At 33.0% G+C, this 19,078-nt stretch overlaps 2 protein-coding genes across 2 annotated transcripts; one reads left to right on the top strand and one right to left on the bottom strand.

The window, feature by feature from the left end:
• Positions 1 to 328: 328 nt before the first annotated feature.
• On the bottom strand, positions 329 to 2,761 carry LOC106299097 (serine carboxypeptidase-like 40). The gene is made up of 2 exons (XM_013735236.1): positions 2,348 to 2,761; positions 329 to 1,494 (listed from the first exon to the last, which is right to left on the bottom strand). The coding sequence occupies exons 1-2, from the start codon at positions 2,730 to 2,732 to the stop codon at positions 380 to 382; spliced, it is 1,500 nt and encodes a 499-aa protein (XP_013590690.1). The 5' UTR covers positions 2,733 to 2,761; the 3' UTR covers positions 329 to 379.
• A 7,909-nt stretch (positions 2,762 to 10,670) lies between these two features.
• On the top strand, positions 10,671 to 12,420 carry LOC106296478 (protein ALTERED XYLOGLUCAN 4-like). The gene is made up of 2 exons (XM_013732615.1): positions 10,671 to 10,994; positions 11,072 to 12,420. The coding sequence occupies exons 1-2, from the start codon at positions 10,811 to 10,813 to the stop codon at positions 12,154 to 12,156; spliced, it is 1,269 nt and encodes a 422-aa protein (XP_013588069.1). The 5' UTR covers positions 10,671 to 10,810; the 3' UTR covers positions 12,157 to 12,420.
• The last annotated feature ends 6,658 nt before the right edge of the window (positions 12,421 to 19,078 follow it).

The following is a 19,078-nucleotide window of genomic DNA, read 5'->3' as shown; positions in this document are numbered from 1 at the left end:
ATATCGGATTTAACAACGTAATCTTCTTTATATACGCCCACGACGCTTCTCTTCTTTTTAATTATTACAAGGGTATTCAGGAGCGCTTATTGGGAAATCACGAATATTATCGGCTTGGAAAGATGTCAAGGTTGTTCATCACTTCTTGGTATGCATCTCCTTTTACATACTCCTAAAGATGTGATCAACTGAATGTGCCATCTTAGTAGTGTAGAACAATATGTGGCATGATAGATGGTAAACAGATAAAATTGCTCTTTTGAGCTTGTGATTAAAAACAAATATTGACATTTAAAGTTACTGAATAGATAAAGAATGAATGTGACGATTAAATAAAAGCTAATTAGAAGAAGAAATCAACAATATCAGATGTGAATACTCAGTAACGAGAGGTGTCAGGGAGAGGAGTGTCATTGATGAAGTGAATGAAGAGTGAAAGAGAACGTTTTGGTTGGAAGCTGGGAACTTGATGACCAGCCCCTCTCACGGTGGAAAAAGTCAACTTCCCTTTGTACTCTTCAGTGTATCCTCCCACCTCTCCATCTAGGTACCACGGATGCCAAGCCGTTTTGGCGGTTAGATTCATCTTCTTGAGCGAGTATTTGGTCGACGTGACTGGGATTCTCCCGTCCATATCCCCACTGAACACCCAGACGCGGAGACCCTTACCCATCAGCTCCTTGATCAGAGGAATGACTGTGGTGGGACTATCGTTCCACTTCTTTATCACACTGCTGCATGGCATCCATTCATAAGGCAGCTTCGTACCATTCGCGTGCAGGGCTACCTGAACCTCATGCCTGTTCAGGTAGGCCTGTACGTAATTGTCACTACAGGGGTCGAAGTTTCTTATTGTGGTACCTCTCTTGGGGCTGCGAGTGAGCGTGGAGTTGAGGCACAAGGGAGCGTATATGTTGTAGATGTCCAGATAATATGTATTCATGTCGATTTGGTCCGACACCACCGCACACTCCTCGGTTATCACGCTCGCAGACTCCGTCTTGAGATCGCAGTTATTCTTGAGCTGAAGCAAAGAATCCTCGGAGATGAGCGCGTGACTCTCGAAAAAGTCGTACATGCCCATCAAGTCGGTCTCGTCGTTGATCACCGCGTTTCCTATCAAAATGCCCTTGAGATTGAGGAAGCTCGTCGGGTGATGGGCAAGGATAGTATGGGCTAGCTGAGGAACATAGTGGCCAGCGTAGCTCTCACCGCCGATGTACAAGTCCCGGCCTTTGAACTCTGGGAACCTCTCAAGCCACTTGACCAAAAAGATGTAGTTATCGGATGCCGTGTTCCTGTCCCCATGCTTCTCGAGGTCCGACGTTGTGTTGGTGTACGAGAATCCCACTCCTGCTGGGGATTCTAAGAATAACACGTTCGCAGCATTGTTCCATGCATATCGGTTTCTGAAGAGCGTTTTGCCGTCGCTGTGCACTCTGAATGGCCCAAGCTCTTGTAATGCTCCATATGCCAGTGACGAGCAACCCGGTCCTGTTTATTTCACCAACATATTAACATATTTATTACATATATTACTAATATTAGTAACACATATAGGGACGAAAAGAAAAATAAAGTAGTCACACCTACAGTATTTCTAACCAAATCTGGATTTTGTTATAGAGATCTAAATAACTGCTGATCTATTATTAATCATCCTGTTGCTACTAATATTTTAGTCATTTAGAATGTACTATACCCAACTATATGAATAACGAAGTGGCTAAAATAATTCAGAAGTAGAGCTGTGGAACAAAGCACGCCGAGAATAACTCAGCATGCGACTTCTGAAACCCATTGAAAAAGGCAAATAATATATCCAAGTTGTCGTTTTCCTTTTTCGATTTTTTTTATTGTGGAGTGACTATAAAGCACCAGTAGAGTTTTTAGTGTATAGATAAAATAAGATTATTCATAAACATATATGTGGAGTTTGTCATGAATATCTCAAAATATCTTATTTAGAAAATCCTTTTAAAATTTTTGTATTCTATTTCTTATACTTTAAAAAAGAAAAGAAGATATTAACAGAATATCGATCAATCAATGGTTAGTAAGCCACGATTGATACATTTTGGAAATTATATGAACTTTTTATTTCATTGATTAATAAACAAATAGAAAAGGCCAGTCTCGGAATTCGTCAAAGACTCAAAATCAAACTAACATTCCTGTTCATTTTTACAAAAAAAAAAAAAAAACATTCTTGTTCATCTTTCTTCTCATTTGCTAAATGTACGTAAATACTTATTCATATGAACCGAGATAATAAATTAGTGTAATTCAAGAAAAAGAATATGTAGAAGTTAGTGTGAAAATAATAGAACATAAAGTTAGGAAGTACCGCCGTTGAGCCATATAAACAGAGGAGAAGAATCCTTAATGCTAGAGGAGGCTTCCACGAAATAGTAGAAAAAGGAACGTCCCGCGGATTCGTTGACGGTGACATAGCCACCATACTGATCGAAATCAACTGGAGGTTGCCCGGGCAATCTCCGTATAAGATCTCTCTTTCTTAACTCCTTTTGGTTAACAACATTAGGGGACGAAGACGGTTTCAAGTTTTTAACCGCCTTGAAATGGGTTGTGTCCACGGAGGAACCAACCCCTCGCTTTGAAAGGTAGAGGCGGCTCAGGGCGTGCACTTGGTTGCTGCACTCGACTTGAGACGACATAGACATTAACAGTAACACATATGCAAGTACAGAACATGCGTGTCTTTCCCCCATCTTCTTATGTCTGTATTGTGTTGAAGAAGAGAAAGAAGAAGCAAAAGACAGTTAAATGGAAGGAGAATGTGGGGTTTGAATCTTAAAACAAGTTTTGCTTTTTGGGACAAAACTTCCAACTATGCAAATGATTGTTTTCTTTCTTTCAAATATTGCTTTATTTTTCTTATTTTTTAGTTACCAACTCAGATTATGCCATGTGGTCATGTGGTCATGAGATATCATGTTGTGCCATGTGGTTGTGACTCGATGCTACAATCATATTAATCCTAATGCCACACGTTATTTCTTTTATTTTCTCACGTAGAACATCTAATTGCAAACAAAAGCACCGTTAAATAAGCCTACTCAATAGTAAGATTTGTCAATATCTTGTAACCTCTTATTATTTTCGAAGTAGAAAGCTTTGATCTTTTTTTTTGGTGTAAAGAAAACTTTGATCTTAAGAAATATAAACTACATGCAGTCCCATCTCATATCTATTTCTTCTCCCCATTGTTTCTATGGTCAACCACCCCATTGTTTAAATGTCTAAAACTGAAACTGACAATGATATGAGGCCGAACATGGGGTTTTCTTGTACGAGCCCACTGGCCAGATCCGATGTTTCAGCAAATTCCTTTACAGTTTAAAATATAACAATCCACAGGTCATTGACCTTTTTAAATATTTATATAGAGAATAATTCACATTCCCTCTCTTTCTCGTCATATTCTTAATTTTAATTATTACTAGAAAATTTTCCGTGAAAGAATTGTATACTATATTTTATATAGAATTCAGATTAAAGTTTTATGAAAAAAAGCAAGCTTTTATAAGCACTGCAAAAAATATTTACGTTAAAGAGACAGAAATAAATGTTAACACTCTTTTAGGTTTGACACTAAAGAAGCTTGCGAATGTGACTGTAGGAGCCATATCAATAAATACATTGAATCTACATTCACAAACGAAATTAGTCATCCCCTAATTAACCAACATCCTAATCACCATATCAATAATTCATGTAAATGTTGACTTTATCATTAGCGAGTAGTTATATGATTTAAACATGTATTGTTTTGGTTCAAAACAATCAAATTTGCTATACAGAAGAAAACCACCAACACTCACATTCAATATCAGTTATCTTTAACAAATTCACTGCGGCTTTACCCTTTTGCGGTGTTTCACTGAACAACTCCTTCAGTTGCAGCTTGCCACTACTGACTTGCACCATTTATCCCATCAGCTTCAGTTGTGACACAAGACTATATAATATCATCTGACGTGAAATGCAAGAAAGTACATTTATTACTCTGGTATTGACGCGTAGCACTCTCTTTATCCGATTATTGGCAGCAGGAGTTCCTCCAGTGACACAATCAGCATGGTAAGGGATAAATACGCACGCTCTCTCTTTACCAGAATGCCTTTGTTTTTCAACTGTACACGAAGCCTGGAACACAGCAACACATAACATTCAATAAAAAAAAGTAAAGGTTTCCGGTTTCGTTTCCCTGACACTTTCATCAACTGACATAAGACAATATCTGGTTACAGAGCCGTTTGTCATGATCGGTTCTTAACTGCCAAACGAAGAAATCTCGGTAAACATAGTAGCCTTTAATCTCCCCCTATCTAATGCAAATAAACTAACACAATGCTAACAAAAAACAAAAGCTGATTACTTTCTTTGACAAATCTACTTGAATTTATAGCATATTTCTTTCATTTTAAGTGAATAAGAACTCTATAGTAAAGATTTGAAGTTTGATGCTGAATTACAGGCACTTTCGCAGCGGCTAACATTGAAGTAAGACTAAAGACATATTCAACCTATGAGCAAATGCATAGTCCCGAAAAGTATGCATTTTTCTGGAAACCAAGAGCATTTAAACTAAATAAAGATCCTAATAATTTTCACAGTTGTTGCTGACTTGCTTCAGTAAGCAACCATCTGCTCGGAATCCATTAGCAAAAGCTGTTTATTGCCGCGATTTGAACCTCCTCACGTTCCCGCCAGTGTTTTGGAAAACTAACCGTTGAAAAACATCTTCAGCTTGAAATCAAAACTGTAAACTTAAATAGGCTTAACTTAGATCTAAAGGCCCATATAAACCTGGTTTGTTATATTTGAGCTATTAATTGACATAATTTAGCTACTATTGAATGGCCCAATTATTTTTTTTTTACAGCGCCCAATTAGATTTTCGTTGTCAGAACAAAAAAAAGATTATGTAAGTTTTAGACCACACTGCTCTTGAGTTTTGCATAATTTGTATTTTTTTGTTAAGGAAAATATTAGTGTTGTCTTCAGAGCCAAAATCCACAGTTTGGCCGACTCTCGCCATGTTCGTTTGCAAGTTGCAGCGATATGTGACTCTGATCTGTGTTAAATCGTAAAACGTAGGTTGTTTGTTTTGTTATCACTTGATTGAGTGTGTGATTAGGTTGCATGCCACAAGTTGAAGGTTATTGTTCATTTTTATGTCAGTATGTGATCAGTGGCAAATCATGAGTTTAAATTGCTGAAAAAACTATCGACTAAAAAATAAAATAGAATTGCGATAGTAAAATGAACAACATTTGATAGTATATCGCAGGTTGCAGAAGTTGAGACAATGAAACAAACAACATTTTAGTCACAGTTTGTAATCGTAGATCGTTGGAACATGCAAATGAACATAGCCTCCGAAAATAATCTAGTGAAATATTAGTTTTATTCTCTAAATTCTAAAATATATATATATATTAAAACTACTAAATTTTTAAAACAATCATTAATTTTTTTACTAAACTGTTTATAATCTCTAATTTGTTAAACCGACTCTGACTCGGGTTAAGTCAATAACTTGTTTTTGATTAAATTCGGATGTATTCTTTGTTTTTTGGGTAAAAGGATGTATTCATATATATGATATTCACCTTGTTTGGAATTTATTCAATAAATTGTCACTAATCATAGATTTGTTCAAATGTGTTAATTTCTTCGAAAAATTTAAGTTCATTTTGATCATCAATCTCACAAACACTTGTATAATCGCAATGTGAATCCTAACATTCACTAAGAGCATTAATGAAGTTTTTATAACTTTCACCAGAGAATATCCATTACTAAATTAACTAATAAGATCGATTTTTACTGTAAATATAAACAAACAAAACAAAACGCAGTGCTCCAGCTAGCATAATTATACTAATCAGCTTAATTTGTCAGAAGGGAGATGGGAAGTTGGTGAGCTACTACATCACCATTATCTCCTGTCATTACTTTTTAATTTTCAAATCCTCAAACGTCTGTCTTGATTCTCAAATGTTAGTTCGTTCTTAGTATTTACTTTAGACTTTCTGTAAATCAATTCTAAGTTTATTTAACCACACTGTCTTTTTGATGATATAAGTCATATGTTAATTTTCTACAAGACAATTTTTTCTTCTTTGGCAAATACTTGCTTCACAATTGACTTTTGACAACACATGTTGTGTAAACTAACGGTATAATTGATGATCAAAATAAGGTGATTGGTTTGGCCAACAATTTGAATGGTCGGAGAGAGGAGGGCACATGGAGACGAAGTTAGCGGAGATGAAGACAAGAAGTTGAGCCACTCATTGCAAATTTGGAACACATCTTTGAGATCACATGTTGTTTGAGTCCATCATCTTGCACATGTCGTTTTACACATAATGCTTGTTCATCCTATATGATACCCTTTTTACAGCTATTGATTATGATTGAAATGGACAAAGTCTTATCTTAGAAAGTCTTCTTTTTATGAATTTAATTTAAAACCGAAAAATTACTAGAGTTAATGCGCTTTTGGACACAATTCTCTGTCTCCCTCTACGTGAAATTTTTAGACGTGCATGTTAGCATTTTGTGACGTTTAGTTATTTCAATTTCTCATCCAACCCAATAGATCCATAACTATTGGGGATGAGCATTTCGGTTTAAATAGGGGTACGGCTTAGGTTCAGTTTTATTTGGTTTATTTGGGTCTAAAAGAACTTCAACCAAAATCAACCCAAATTAGTTTGGTTTGCGTTTGATTTGATTCGGTTTTAGTTTAGTTCGGTTTGTATTCGGTTCAGTTTAATTGATTTTTTTTTGTGTTTGGTCAGTTTACTCGAGTTGATTTTTTTTAAATTTTGTTCTAGTTCTACAAAAATATAATTTATAAAATATATACAGATCATCATTTGACACTAAATTATTACTTTCTTCATATTTATACATAAAACCAAACATCACAATATAATAATACAAAACTTTTAGTTTAAATTATCTACATTTTTATTGTGATGTTTGGTTTTTTGTATTATTATATTCAAATCTAATATAAATATCATAAGTAATTTTTCGGTTTTCATGTTAATGTATGAGATTCATATTCATATTCATATTCTTTTATTTTATTTTTAGTTGTGTTTATTCTATTTATTTAAAAGTAAAATGAATAAAATTATGTTTAGTTATTTAGGTTAAATTGTTAAATGTATTAAATTTTAATATTATTAGTATATTTAATTAATCTAATTAAAAAACACTTCAGATTTTCGGTTTAGTTCGATTTAAAACTAAACTGACACGAACCATTTGGGTTGATAAAATTTTGAACCAAATAGTTTATACATATACTTTGGTTTGGTTTAAGTCGGTTTGTTTTGGTTCGGTTCGGTTCGGTTTTTTTGTCCACCCGTAAGTGTTTCATACTAGTCTTTTACCGTTTACATTTTTTTTTGTCAACAGTTTTAATCATTCATCTTTCTATCAACGATTATTTTATTTACCACTATTTGCTAAGCTAATCAAATAACAAAACATCTTTTTGTATCGTTTAATCGTTTATAAATGCATCGTTATGGAAATGTTATTTTGAATTTGGAAGAACAAAGGTTCCCACTTATGATTTTAAACCTTTTAAGCCAGAAACCACCAAATCGATTTTTGTTGCTCTCATATTTTTACCGTCTAGTAAAATGTTTAAAAATTATTATCCAGTAAAAAATTCTATATATAATGTTAGGACTATTAAATTTATGAATTTATACAGTTATTAATTTACAAATTTTTTATTTTTATTTTTAGATTTCTCTATCTTTAATATATATATTTTATAAATTAAAAATAATTGTTTTTATCGTAATATATTAATTAAATTTAAGAAGTTCAACTTTTATATAGCTTTTGTTATACTATTTGGTGTATACGGGATATTTGATAGAATTTAAATGTTGTTTTAAATATAATTTTACTAAATATTCTGAAAATATATTGAAGTGTTAGTAAAAATAGAAATGAATTTCGTTGTAAATTTAATATAAATAATACAATGTTTGTTTGTAATTAAGTAAACTTTATATATATATATATATATAAATTATTAATTTATAATTTTAGAAATATTATATATTTACATAGAAATTTTTTTAAGTATTTATTATTTTATTAATTTTATGTCATATTTCGAAACATTTCAAATCGAAAGCAAAACATTTTATTACTTTATTGTGTATATTAATTTATAGTATTTCTACGTATGTTGGTGGGCAAAATCATCTCTACGTTGATTATGCCCTAAATCATTGAAACCGTACGAAAGATCCTATCATTTAAATTATTACATTTAATCAAATTTGTGACAAAATGTTAAGCTTTACTAATCAATGTTATGACTTTATATAGCAGTAGAATCGTTATTTATCGAATGTCCTAGATGGACGAAGACTAAAATTATTCAAAAGAAATGTTTACAATTCAATAAAACACCTTAGAATATCTTCGAAAAAAAACTCTATTTTAACGTTCTCAAAATTCTATATTTGAAATTTTAATATGTTTTTTTCTCAAAAAAGAAAAAAATTTAAACTTAACTTCAAAATCATTTGTATTTCACATTATGATCCTTATATTTATCACAGTTAATGTAAATCCATAATTTTTTTTATAAATAACGAACACATATATAAAAATACTACAGCAATATTAATTAATAAAATCTTACACTAAAATATAAAATTATAAATCGAAATACATAATTAAATATTAAACTACAAGCAAATACCACACTATTGCTTAACATTATTTTTGTGATGGTATATCTTCCGGTTACACAAAATTTGTTTGGACAATATTTTGGAGATTTTGGAGGTTTCGGAGCAAATTTACTAGATTATTAGTATTGTTGTAATATTTAAAATTTTGTAATAATTATGTCTCCATGTATCTCTTAAAAAAGTTTTTTATTAAGTTTTTTTGTAATATTCTTGTTTTCTAGTTTTAAAATATTATAAACTTCTTTTAAAATTTTTATTTAATTTTATGTGTGAAACTTAAATTTATAAAAACAAATTTCAAATGTTTTTGATATATGAAAATTAAGATTAAAACGATAACAAAAATATATTTAAGAATCATAAATATGATGTGTAATTAATTGTAAGGACCAAAATGCAAATAAAAATATGAAACTTCAAATTTGAAATTTTGAGTTATGAAACTTCAAATATGAAGTTTTACTACTCAAAACTATAAATTTAAAGTTTTGAAGTTTTTTTTTGGAGAGCCAAAAACTCTATACTTGAAGTTATAGAATTTTTTAGAGATGCTCTTGTAGCGCAGAGGCAATTGCCCCGGTAAATTTATAAATTTTATTTTACTTAGTTAGGTGTTTAGTTGATTTGTTAGTAAATTGATTATATTTTGCTGTTATGCATCCGGTTGTGTGGAGATTAAATTGGTCTTATGCCCCAAATCTTAGATCTAATGTCATTCTATTTTCATTCTTATTTTTTAACTTTGTTGTTGTTTAATTAGTTAATATAAAAACTTTAATTTAGTATTTATTATTATATATTTTCTATTATAAGATTTTATTTTTAAAAGAGAGTAATTATTTTTACTTTAACCTATAAGTTTTTTATTTATATTTTTTCTTTAATAAATGGTTTTAATGGTGGTCTAAAATGATCTATTTTAGAAATAACTAATAATTTTTTATAAACTTAAAAAATATGTAAAAATATTTAATTTATATTTCTTTAATTAAATGGTTTGGATGTTGGTCTGTAATATCTATTTTGTTAAACATTGTTTATATACTTCAAAAATATTATGAAATGTAATGAAATATATAAACAATTTAAATACATTTTATTAATATTTTAAATAAATATAATACATTTCCCCCTACTAAATAACAATCCGAATCTGCCACTCCTTAAGTGTTCAGTTGTCAGCGTCCGATTGTATGATTAATAATCAATTAGTTTTTTTCTTCTGATCACATCATAATCATTTAGGTTAATTGATCAAATTACATAGCTGCACGTTATCTTATTGTTAGACCATTTTTAGTGGACACAGACAACTGTACCCTGACACGCGCAAGGAACCAAGAATGTCATCGTCGAGCTGCAGCAAGGGCTAACTCCGTCATTTCACTATTGTCGTCAGAGTCAAGCCATCGGAATCTGGCCAATTCTAGACTGGCCACTCAGTGACAAAGACAACTTGATGGTCCACCACAAGCCACAAACTAATAAAAAAGACAATTTAAACATAGCAATAATGTTCCAAAAAAACATATCAATAAATCTTCTTTAGAAACTTTACTAAAATAAAAAAACTTCCTTAATACATCTGTAAAATTTCCAGAATTGTAATTCTACAACAACTTGATGACCAAACTAATTAAACTCATATATTTAACTTGGGTTGTAAAAAAGATATTACTGGGTAATTAATTTTGTAGTCAGAAATATTCATATGCGCAAGACTAGTGTTAGTATTTTCTAACGCAAGAAAAGCAAAGAACAACCTATTGAACATAATTTGTTAAATCTTTTTTATAAATTAAGCACATCAATATTATTGACCTGGATAGACTAATAAAAAAGATTTAAATAAAATATTCCTCTCATGGCCCAAAACCATTGAACCATTCGTCTCTTCCACTTCCACATAGTAAAACAGAACAACCACCAAAAGCCGATGTGACATGTACTTGGAAAAAAATCACCATATCAATAATCAAACACAACAAGAATAAATAAGGCCAAAGAGAACAAAAACAAGGTTGGTCTATATTCCTAAAATGGGATTAAAAGAGCAACCAAATTGTCTAAGTCAGCGGAAGATCTCTGTGTTTATAGTCTCAGCGTTTATACCAATTGCTCTGTTTCGACTCTGTTTCTACAACCCTTTCTCAGCCATCGATGATACAATTCTCCAAGACTCTACGGCACACGTTGTGATCACTAGCTACTCATCTTCTCAAGGTAAGTTTGAAACTATTCAATATGATTGTTTATATATGGAGTCACGATGGTTTTAATTAGTTTCTGTTGTTCTACAGAAAATGAAACTCAAGAGAGTTATGATCGTATTAAGGAAGATTCTTTATGTGATTATACAAAAGGCAAATGGGTCAAAGACGAGATGGGTCCACTCTACAACGGCTCGAGCTGCGGAACAATCAAAGATGGTCAGAACTGCTTCCGACATGGCAGACCAGACTCTGGCTACCTTTACTGGAAATGGAAACCGAACCAATGCGATATACCGAGATTCGACGCTAACCGGTTTCTTGATCTTATGAGAAACAAGCATCTAGCTTTTATCGGCGACTCCATGGCTAGAAACCAGCTCGAGTCTCTCATCTGCCTCCTCTCTACCGTCTCTAGCCCTGATCTCGTTTACAGAAACGGAGATGATAATAAATTCAGAAAGTGGCGTTTCGAGTCTCACAACGTCACGGTCTCGGTTTACTGGTCCCCGTTTCTTGTGGCCGGTTTAGAGAAATCCGGAAACTTGGACCACAACGTGTTGCACGTAGACCGTGTGGACGAGAGATGGGGTAATGTTTTAGAACGTTTCGACACGGTCGTGGTCTCTGTGGGACATTGGTTCTTACATCCGGCGGTTTATTACGAGTCCGGTTCGGTTTTGGGATGTCATTCTTGCGAGGCAAGGAACTGTACCGAGATAGGGTTTTTCGATATCTTTAGGAAAGCAATAAGAACGACGTTGAAAGCGGTGGCTAGAAACCGCCGTGAGGTGATCTTGACGACGTTTTCGCCTTCTCACTTTGAAGGCCGGCCTTGGGATAGTCTCGGCGCGTGTAACATGACGGAGCCGTATGAAGAGGGGAAGGTTCTAGAAGGTTTGGACTTGGAGATGCGGCGGATAGAGATGGAGGAAGTTGCGGCGGTGAGAGAAGAAGATTATAAGGGAGCGGAGGTGAGATTAGAAGCGTTAGACGTGACGGCGATATCGGTGTTGAGACCAGACGGACATCCTGGTCCGTATATGTACGAGTTCCCGTTCAAGAACGGTGTACCGGAGAGAGTTCATAATGATTGTTTGCATTGGTGTTTGCCTGGTCCTGTCGACACGTGGAATGAGATTATGATAGAGATGTTAAGGCGATGGAGGGTTTAAATGATGAAGGATGATTGTGGAAGCGATCTGTAATATCATTATACATGCATGCATATGTCAAAAGCTGTAATCATTTTTTCTTTGAACTACAGGTAGTTTGTTTTGTTGGATTAGATTGAAAAACATGGGGGTTATACTTTCTGGTAGTTGTTATTTTACTTCTTCAAACGATGGAGGAGAACAAAAGATGGTTGGCTTTAGTTCGATCAAAAAGCACGTGCTTCACTTTCTTGCTTTTGTAGTTAAAGAACTTGACCTTTGATCCTCTAGTCTTTTGATTTCATCCTCTAGATCATGACTATAACTGAAAAATAAATAAATTTATGTGGTTGCATATATTTACACCGAATATTTCAACTATCAGGACGTGTATTTACTATATATATACTGTATGTACATTAACAACTAGCAATCCCGTAGATGTATAGCTGCGTTTATGGTTACAATTCCATTTGTAGCCGAGTTGTAGTAGTAATGTTATTATGACTTATGAGTAGCCGAGTTGTAGTAGTAAAGCTGTTTATTTTTTAGTGTCATTGTTTATATGAGGACTTTGTGGAGTCAAGTGGCAACTAGTAAGAAAGGGATATGATATGCACCAATAAATTAGAGAAGATTTGTGATGTTCTATACAATTTTTTTGCATGTATTCACTACAAGAAATATGTATATTCTTAGCGCGGGAAATATGCTATAGTAGATGTTTTATAGCGAATTCGTAAATGCTATGTCATCGGCAGTCATCGTAGGTACCCCTTCTACGATAGCATTTTTTTTACGCTACGAAATGTGCGAATACGATAGCAATACATCGATGATATTATTAGCTTAACTATGACATTTGATTTATGCTATGATGTACTTATAATGACATTGATATGATGCTATAATAAGAAATAAAATAATTAGAATTAATTTAATTATTTAATTGAAATTAATTAATTAAAATTAAATAATTAGAAATTAAATCGAAAATTAATTAAAAATTAAAATTGAAATTTAATTTATTAATTAAAACCAATTTACAAATAATATCAATTTTACAAGACTAAACCAAAATTGAAAAAATTAAGTAAACCAGAACACATTAAACAGAAAACTAACATTAAACCAAAAACCTAATTAACCAAAACCTAAACCTAAGCGCCACCTTCCTCAAGCTCCGTGTGCCTCTTCGTCGCATTCCAAGCATTCTCAGCCGCTGCCTTCCTCAAGCATCACCGCATTTGCTACGTCTTCGTGTCTGGTTCGTCACTACCACAGGCGTGTCTCCGATGTGTCATCCTTCACCTCTTACTCGCTACCCTTTTGTCATTATTCCAGATCTGCAAACGAAAGTAATAGATTTTATTAGAAAATATAACATGAAAAGACTTGAACACGAAAGAAGGGAAGATGAAGAGACGGACCAAGGAGGAGGAAGCGGAGGTTATGGTGATATTGGCGGTGATATTGGCGGCGGATGAGGTGATGTGATGGTGGATGAGACAGATTAACAATACGGTGGTTGAGGCATAATAATGGCGGAGGAGGTGATGGTAATGGTGGTGTGTGTTTGTAGAAGGAGGATTGATAAGATGGATAAAGGATAAGTTTACTTTTTTTTGTCACTGAGGAGAAGTTTTTTTTTTTTTTTTTGTAACAGAGGAGAAGTTTACTAATGAGAAAAAGTTAGGAGAAAGAAACGTGAGAGCTTGAGATTTGAGCAAAGGATAAGTTTTCTTTTTTTTGTCACTGAGGAGAAAGTTTTTTTTTTTTTTTTTGTAACAGAGGAGAAGTTTACTAATGAGAAAAAGTTAGGAGAAAGAAACGTGAGAGCTTGAGATTTGAGCCCTTCGATCAAAATTATCAATGGCGAGAAATAGCTATCCTTGTCACCAAGGACTAGCCAATCACAACATTTCTCTTTTTCTTATTATTGTATTAAGTGATGAACGGTGAGATTTTCACGACGAGTGATCCTTGCCACACCAATTGCACCAATCACAAACAACCACTCTCTTTTTAGTTTTTTTTTGTTGGCTTACTATCGTTTTGGTTGTATTTACCCTTTTAGTTCATTAATCTTTATATATAACCCCGGGTATATAACTTAAGAAAAATAATAAAATTTGAAATTTAAGTTTATGTGTAATTTTTTGAACTTGAATTTGAAAAATTAGTTTCTAGTAGTTATGTTATTATATAATATAATTCATGTTTAATACTGTTTGTGTCATGCTATAAGGTTTGGAGTATGGGGTTTGAGATTTAGAGTGAAATTTTAGAATAAAATATTAAAAATGAGAATTGTAATTTATGTGTTAAGATTTGGTGTTTAAGTTGGAAAATATTAGTTTTACTGTGTAGATTTATAATCTATGGTACAATACATAGGGTTCAAAGTATACTTGGGGTTTGAGAAATACGGTTTGGAGTTTATATACAAGGTTTTGAATTTAAACTTTTAACTTTGGGGTTATAAATGTTAAAATGAAGTATTAAATATAAATTTTAAGACTTAGTTATAAAGTTAAAGTTATAAAACAAAAATTCTTTGAAAATTACAAATTGTGTCTAGATATAAAATTTAAAAGTTTATGATTTGATATGTAGTTTAGGTTCAGAGTTTTTATGTGAAATATAATGTTTGAAAAATGATTTTTCTAACATTAGGAAAATGTTATTATATGTCTTTGATAGCATTACTGAAACCGTTTAAATGATGTATTTGGCGTTTAAGTTTAACTTTTCGCTAAGTATTGGCGGAATCCATGTTTTTATTTTTCCGCTCACTGACTTTTTAAAATAGCATTAATTAAGTGTTATTTTACTGAAACTCTATCATAGCATTTATCTAACGCTATTATATAATACGAAATTTTTTAGATCATCTACGATAACAGTTCAGTAAAACGTGCTATAACAATCTGCTATCAATGTAGATTTTTTTTGTAGTGATTAATTTCTTGGGGAGGGGGGAGGTGTTTAGTTGTGCAGAGAGCATAAGACCCACATATTTGTTTTTTTTGTTTGGTCTTTAATCTCCCACATATGTTATTTGTCTTTCAAGAGACATATATATTTTGTCTTTCTTGTGACGAAGAGAATCTTCATTTACCCAATACAATAATTTTTTTTGCTTAGAATAAAACGGTTTTTAGCCAGTTGGTTGTATTATACTGCCACAATGAGCTGTTTATTCCCCTCGTCCCATTGAAAATTCCAGATATGAAGGATTGATCTGGATTGGTAAAATTCCTGAACCGTCCCCATACATACCAAAATTGTCAAATCATAAAGTAACCAAATAGTTGAACAAAAAAAAATAAAAAAATAGAGTAACCAAATATAAACAAATATTATATGGAATTCTATAAATCAAATTTGAAGTCTAAATTCAAAATGTATAAAACCATATAAATCAACGGAATCAAACTAAAATAATCAAAATTCCAAAACAATTTCCAGTTGGATTTTAATGTCTTCCCTTTTTTTTCTTGGGCAAACTACTCATTACTTCAAAAAGTCTAGTACGAAAATAAAGAGACTACTCCTCCAAATCATGAAAGTTCTGCAGCTCAAACAAAGCTGATTTTGCTAGAGAATCAGCCACTGCATTTTTCACACGCGGCATAAACTGAAAGAAAATTACTGCAAAAGAGTTTGCTAAAGAAAAGATATCATGCAACACAATGAGAACAAATATATCTCGTTCATGTTTTTTAATGAAGAAGACGAGAACCTTGCAGTCTGAGAAGACATTAATGTGATGTATTCCAAGTGAAATTGCCATAAGAAGGACCGCCAATGCCTCTCCTACAAGGACTGAGGTGACAAAGCAACTGTTAGAAGAGAAGGGCAGTGACTTGATATCCTGCGGATCTCAATGCCAGCCCATACCACAGCTTTCGGATCCTCCATCCCATGCAGGATCTGAGTAAACTGTCAAAGCGTTGGAACCTGTAACAACAGAGGATCGAGGAAGAATATTATTAGGATGAGCTTGTTTAGAGTGGACCAATGTGTTAGTTTTCAAAACAATAGTGTCTTGGGCTCCTTTCCAAGCTCTGATATCATGAATAATCTTCAAGACAATTTCATCGACTGTAAAGTCCTTATTCTCGAAGAGCAATTTGTTTCGGTTTGTCTAGAGTGTCCATAGGAGCCACGGGTAGATGGGAGAGCTGCCTACACCAGTTCGGGGGGGGGCACACCATTCTATGACATGCTTGTAGGAGTTGGCTTACTGAAGATATTGATGTTGACGAGGGTTTGAAGAGAGCTGAAACTTGTTCCCACACTCGTATTGCATAGGGACAGTTCAGCAGCACATGCAATTCCGACTCCATCCCTCCACATCTCTAACAAACACTATCTGTACCAATCCCACGACGTTGTAACAGAGTTCCAACTGGAAGTGCTCCAGCATTTGCCTTCCATAAGAAATGTTTGAGTTTTGGAGATGTGTTGACTTGCCATATACAAGTTTTTCAGTTAAACTCAGTCACATCTTCAAGCGAGGTGGTTATTTTTGCAGTGGTGTATCCCAATTTTTTCGAGTACAGTCCATACTTCATATGTATCCAGGCGAGCTCATCGTGGATGTGAAAACTTGCAGGAATGATCCTGTGAATATGCTTAAAGGAAGTGAAGTCTGATAGCAGTGAGGTCCCATTGTCGAGTTACTGGGTCCAAAAGATCTGCAACTTGAAGGGAAGCGTTGAATTATGTCGGTGGACCAATAGGAACTAGTGGTGAGGCTATAGATAACCATGGACCCAACCAGACATATATAGGAGTATGTCTTCCCTAACACAAACTCCTATATATAGCGTCGGAGGGAGAGGTTTCTAGTTAGATTTTTCTTAAAAGAAAACATTGCTACTATTGATATTCATTTTGGCTTCAAGACTTTGAGTTTCACTCATGTAGATTATGAGCCTGATCGGTAATGTTATAGATTTAAAATTTTTGTTCTAGGATTAAAGCTTTAAATTTTATTAATGTGGCTCTAGAATTAACTTTTTTTGGAAATGACAAAAAATTGGCTGTGAAAATTTGGATATCTACGGCACACACACATGCGTAAACATTGAAAATGGTTGTGAACTTATTAAAATTAATAAAGTATAATTGATGTAGATTTAAGGCTTTAGATATAATTATAGCTTTGGACAGCCACTACAGCAACCACCAATCATCTTCTATGTGCTATGAAATTAGAAGCTAATAAACATGAGAATATATTTTCAAATAGATTTCATTAACTTTTTAAAGTTTTTTAAAAAGATTTTCTTAGTCCAATATTAATCTAGGACTTATTTTCCAAATATCCAAAAAAAATTGGGAAATTAGATTTTAGGAAAAAGAGTAGAAAAAGATAGGAAGAGAAAATAGAAAAAAGTGGGGTTTTGGTTATTTAGTGAATTATAGTATTTTTTAGTGTTATTGGACCTAGTTTCCCATTAATCTAACTCTTCTTCTACTGCTTTATTTGGTCGAATTCTCTAGGACAAATTATTCTGACCCTAACAATTGAAAATTTTGGAACAACATTTTCTTAGCAAATTGGAAATTTAATTAAAACAATAGATTCTAATCCCTTATGTGTTAAAAAAAAATCCCTTAAGAATGTCATATCTAGCTATTTTCCAAGTGCTGGATTACAGTTCAGGATTGAAGTGCCACAAAGTTATTGGCCATCCTGGAAAATAAAATGATCAAGCTTACAATAATATTAATTTGCTCCCTTGGTTGTTATCACTATAATTAGTCGAATGTTGTTTTAAACAAAACGAAAAATCCAAATTAAAATGATCACGTCACAAAAACTTTGGATTTGTCCACCAAATATGGTCCCCCGCAAGCTGATATGCTCTAACACGTAATAGAAATGATAGTCCAAAGTATATCATTTAAATTAATTCACTAAAATTGAAAATAAATCTAATTGCTAAACCAAAAAAATAAAAATCCAATCCAACAATTTTTATCTTCGTAACTAAACCTAAACCAAAACCTTGCAAATCCAACTTATCGTTGTGAAACCAGAGAATGAAATCTATGTTTCTGTATTATTTATAAACATAATGAGCCCTTTATATATAGCGAATTACACCGTCATAGAATAATGGAAAAATTAAAGAAAAGAAATACAAATATGGAAATAGTACCAATCATAATCTAATAAGGAAAATACAAGATGCCGATTCTTTCTTTCTCTCCTTACGGTCGACACTCTCTCTCTAGCATTGGGCCGATTATGAACCGGGTCGGTTATGGACATCCACAATATGATTTACAACACTCCCCCTCAGATGTCATAACCATACAGAGTTTGTAATACGCTTTGGATATTGCCTCATTAAAACCTTACCAGGAAAACCCAGTGGGACAAAACCATGGTGACCCTAAGCGCCAGCGAGTGGCGAACCTTCACCAAATCAAAGACACTCGTATGGGGCTTTACTACAACTTCGTATTAGGCCCATATGTATGAAATCGAGAACTTATTTCATCTAAACTCGTATTACCACTATTTTTAGCTCTTGAGTTATTTCCATATGTGAAAATCTATTTAATTTAGTGACCAAAAAGTTAACTAATATTTTTACAAAAAAATGTTTATAGTTTAATTTAAAATTTTTGAATTTTACATATTTAATTGGTCGCATCAAACAACTTGTACAATGTATATAACATATAAAATATCCGGAATACAATCGATCATTTTGGAAATTATTCATTACGTAAAAGCATAATAGAGTGTGCTCTACAGTCTACATATCCAAATACGTGTATTTACATTGAGGTTTTTGCGTTTCGGACCAAAAAGCCTACTTCAGCAGTCTCCCATTGACACTGACGACTTATATATAAACACACTCTCACACGCATTTCTTCTTACTTACGCCACATAGAAAAAAAGAGGACAAGAAAA

Source organism: Brassica oleracea, chromosome C6 (genome assembly GCF_000695525.1).
Source record: "Brassica oleracea var. oleracea cultivar TO1000 chromosome C6, BOL, whole genome shotgun sequence".
Taxonomy (NCBI): domain Eukaryota; kingdom Viridiplantae; phylum Streptophyta; class Magnoliopsida; order Brassicales; family Brassicaceae; genus Brassica; species Brassica oleracea.
This window is presented reverse-complemented; position numbering and strand designations above follow the sequence as displayed.